Here is a 3,594-nt window from a genome sequence, read left to right as displayed (position 1 = left end):
GCGGGTATTGCGACGAGCGTGGAGCCGGGTACGCCGACCGACAGCTTACCGACGCTGGACGGAGATGACGACAGAATGATGACAGAGTTTGATGACGACGATGACAATGGCAGCAATGACGATGGCGTCGATGACGACGATGACAACGATGGTGATGATGATGATGATGGCGGTGGTGGTGGTATTAGTGGTGGTGGTGGTGGTGGTGGCGGTGATGATATCAGCGACGGCGTTGCTCATCGTCAGCAGCCTCTCCATCATCCTCCTCATCATCATCATCATCAACAACAACAACATCAGCACCATCATCTTCAGCATCGTCACCATCGCCGCCGTCATCGTCGCTATCGTGACGACGATGACGACGAGGAAGACAGAGACGATCGAGGTGAACGTGACGACGGTGGTGGAGGCGGCGGCGGAGGCGGCGGCGGCGGTGGTGGCGTCGGTGATGGCACTGACCGTCAGCGGCGTCGCCGTCACCACCACAACCATCACCATCCTCATCGTAGTGATGGCGTTCATCCTGATTCTGTAGCTAACATAAACGATGACGGCGCACGCGTTGATGCTGATAATAATGATGATGATGCTGATGTTGATAATGTTGGTGGTGTTAGCGATAGTAATATTGATAATGATGATATTGGTGGCGTTGCTGATGTTGATAATGTTGTTGATGATGATGATGATAATGGTGGTGTTAACGACCTCAATATTGATGTTGATGGTGATGGTAAAGGTGATAATGTTGATGATGGCGATCGTGATGATAATGGCTGTTCTTCAGGTGCTGGCGGCGATGTTGTTGACCGTGGTAGTCGTGTTGTTGCTAATGGTCGTGTTGACGATGATAATGATGATGATGATGATGATGATGATGTTGATGTCGAGGTTGATATTAATGTTGACGATGATGATGATGATGATAATAATAATAATAATAATAATAATAATAATAATAATAATAATAATATCGGTGTTGGCAACAACGGTGGTGGTCGTGGTGGTGGTGGTCGTTATATGGACGTGTACAAAAACGCTAACTGTATAGATAATGACGATTGTGATGATGACGATGATAATGTTGATGATGATGATGATGATGTTGGTGATGATGATGATGATGTCGGCAGTAACGTTGGCGTTCGTGGTATCTGTGATAATGGCGGTGTTGTTGTTGATGATGATGACGACGACGACGATGATAATATGGATGCTGTAACTAATGAAGATGATGATAATGATGATGTTGATGATGATGATGATGATGATGACATGCATGTTGATGTGGAGAGTCTGGAGTTTGAAACAGACATCTCTTGCTTCGATAGGCATCGGCGTATCGGTCGTTCTATCGATAGTGAAACTAGCAACAACAACAACAACAATAACAACAGCACAAGCTGTAATGACAGTAACATATCATTTAGCAACAACAAAAACAAAAACAACACTAAAAACCTTTTGACCAGTAAAAACAACAATAGCAACGACAACAATATGACCATCACTCCTGACTGTCTACCGTTAAGTACCCACATGTCACCCGTCTCTTACGATATCCAGAAACGGACGGCTACGGGCGACGACCATCACGCGAGCAACGGGAAAGCTAGCGCTGCTGGTGGTGGTAGTGGTGGTGGTGGTGGTGGTGGCGGTAACGGTGGTGGCGGTGGTGGTGGCGGTGGTGGTGGTGAGCAGGACGAGAAAAACAAGGAAAACAACAAAAACAACACCAACAACAACGGTAACGGTCCGAGTGATACAAAGTCACAAGGTACCAACAGCAACAACAACAACACAAGCAACAACAGCACTGGCAACAACAACACCAACAGCAACAACAACAACAACAACGGTAGCGGCAATAGTAGTAGTACCAATAACAGCAACAACAACAGTAGCAGCAGCAGCAGCAACAGCAACAACAACAATAATAATAACAACAACAACAACAGTAGCAGCACCAGCAACAACAGCAGCAACAGCCGGGCGGAGAAACCCCCGTTCAGTTACAATGCCCTCATTATGATGGCTATACGCAGCAGCCCCGAAAAAAGACTGACCCTTAACGGGATTTACGAATTTATAATGAAAAACTTCCCTTACTATCGCGAAAACAAACAAGGGTGGCAGAATTCAATCCGGCACAATCTCAGCTTGAACAAGTGTTTTGTGAAGGTACCCCGGCATTATGACGACCCTGGCAAAGGTAACTACTGGATGTTGGACCCGTCTAGTGATGACGTATTCATTGGGGGCACAACAGGCAAACTCAGGCGCCGATCCACAGCGGCATCGCGGAGTCGCTTGGCGGCGTTCAAACGCGCTGGTTTCCCACGATTAACGCCACCCGGATATTCACTGCACGCTGACAAAACGAACCCTTTTCTATGGTCGATATCCTCAATGTACCCGCTTGCAGCGGCAGCCAGCACGGCCGGTTCAGCGTTTCGATACAACGGCATAGCACCTTATCCTTACCCGACGTTTTTGACCCCGGCAACGAGTGGTCGAACGTCGGCTTTGGCGGCCGCAGCAGCCGCGGCAGCGGCTGCGGCATCGGCGGCGACGCCAACGACAGTCAGTGGAGGCGGCAGCGGTGGTGGCGGTGGCAGTGGTGGCGTGGGTAGTGGCGGCAGTGGCAGCGGTGGCACATCGAACTTTTCCGTCGAACGGTTACTGGGTAACGAATCGACGGCACCATCAGCATCATCACTGATCAGTCACCCCGGATTAACATCGCCCATCCGACCCGAAGTAACGCTCACAAGTCCGTCACCTTACGCCAGCTTAGCCGTGTCACCAACCGCGCTCCTTTTTCCACACCTTACGCAGGCCCATCCTTGCGCCAATGGACTTGAACTTTATGCGGGTCTCCGCAGTCTACCTGTATCACACGCGTCGGCATTCACCTCAGCAGTGGGGCTTCATCCAGCGATATCTTCAGGTATTGCATCTTCAGACTCTTCATTCACAGCTGTGCCACCAGTCGGTGCGGCAAGACCCACATGAGATTTCCCATCTCTTGATGTCTGACAGTCATACAATGTATAATGTATGTATATGTATGTGTATATATGTATAGACATATATGCACATTTGTATGTGGTTGTATATATATATATGTATATTTGATGATATAGATATGTGCGTGCATGAATATAAGGGGCGTGATTTGTCTCAAGCATAGAATATGCATAAGATACGTACACATCATAAATGCATAGAACCCACATTTGTACGCAACACATATATACATAGAATTACTTGCATACATACATATATATATATATGTATATGTATATATATCCATACGTAAATACATACATATATGTAAATGTAAATATATACGCATATATACATAGCCACGTATATGCATTCATGTACACAAATACGTATGTACATATATATAATTGATGTTTAAATGCTGTGTTAAAAAAAGCTATCTATGAAAATATGAATACAATGTGAATAGGAATGTATATTTTGGAAGTATGATTAATTTACTTGTGTACGTATGCGTGCATGTAGGGAGTATCTACACACACGCACAGTAATCCCTATAAGTATATATATATATATATATAT

The 3,594-nt window shown here is 46.0% G+C and overlaps 1 protein-coding gene across 1 annotated transcript in view; it reads left to right on the top strand.

Annotated features, from left to right (window-relative positions):
• Positions 1 to 3,587, top strand: part of LOC106872788 (homeobox protein 2) — a 6,445-nt gene extending 2,858 nt beyond the window's left edge. The window contains exon 2 of the mRNA XM_052968494.1: positions 3 to 3,587. Within this exon, the coding sequence (XP_052824454.1) occupies positions 3 to 3,018 (3,016 nt within the window). The 3' untranslated portion in view covers positions 3,019 to 3,587. The remainder of the gene's footprint in view (positions 1 to 2) is intronic.
• Positions 3,588 to 3,594: the final 7 nt, after the last annotated feature.

Source organism: Octopus bimaculoides, chromosome 6, assembly GCF_001194135.2.
Source record: "Octopus bimaculoides isolate UCB-OBI-ISO-001 chromosome 6, ASM119413v2, whole genome shotgun sequence".
NCBI classification, from domain to species: Eukaryota; Metazoa; Mollusca; class Cephalopoda; order Octopoda; family Octopodidae; genus Octopus; species Octopus bimaculoides.
This window is presented reverse-complemented; position numbering and strand designations above follow the sequence as displayed.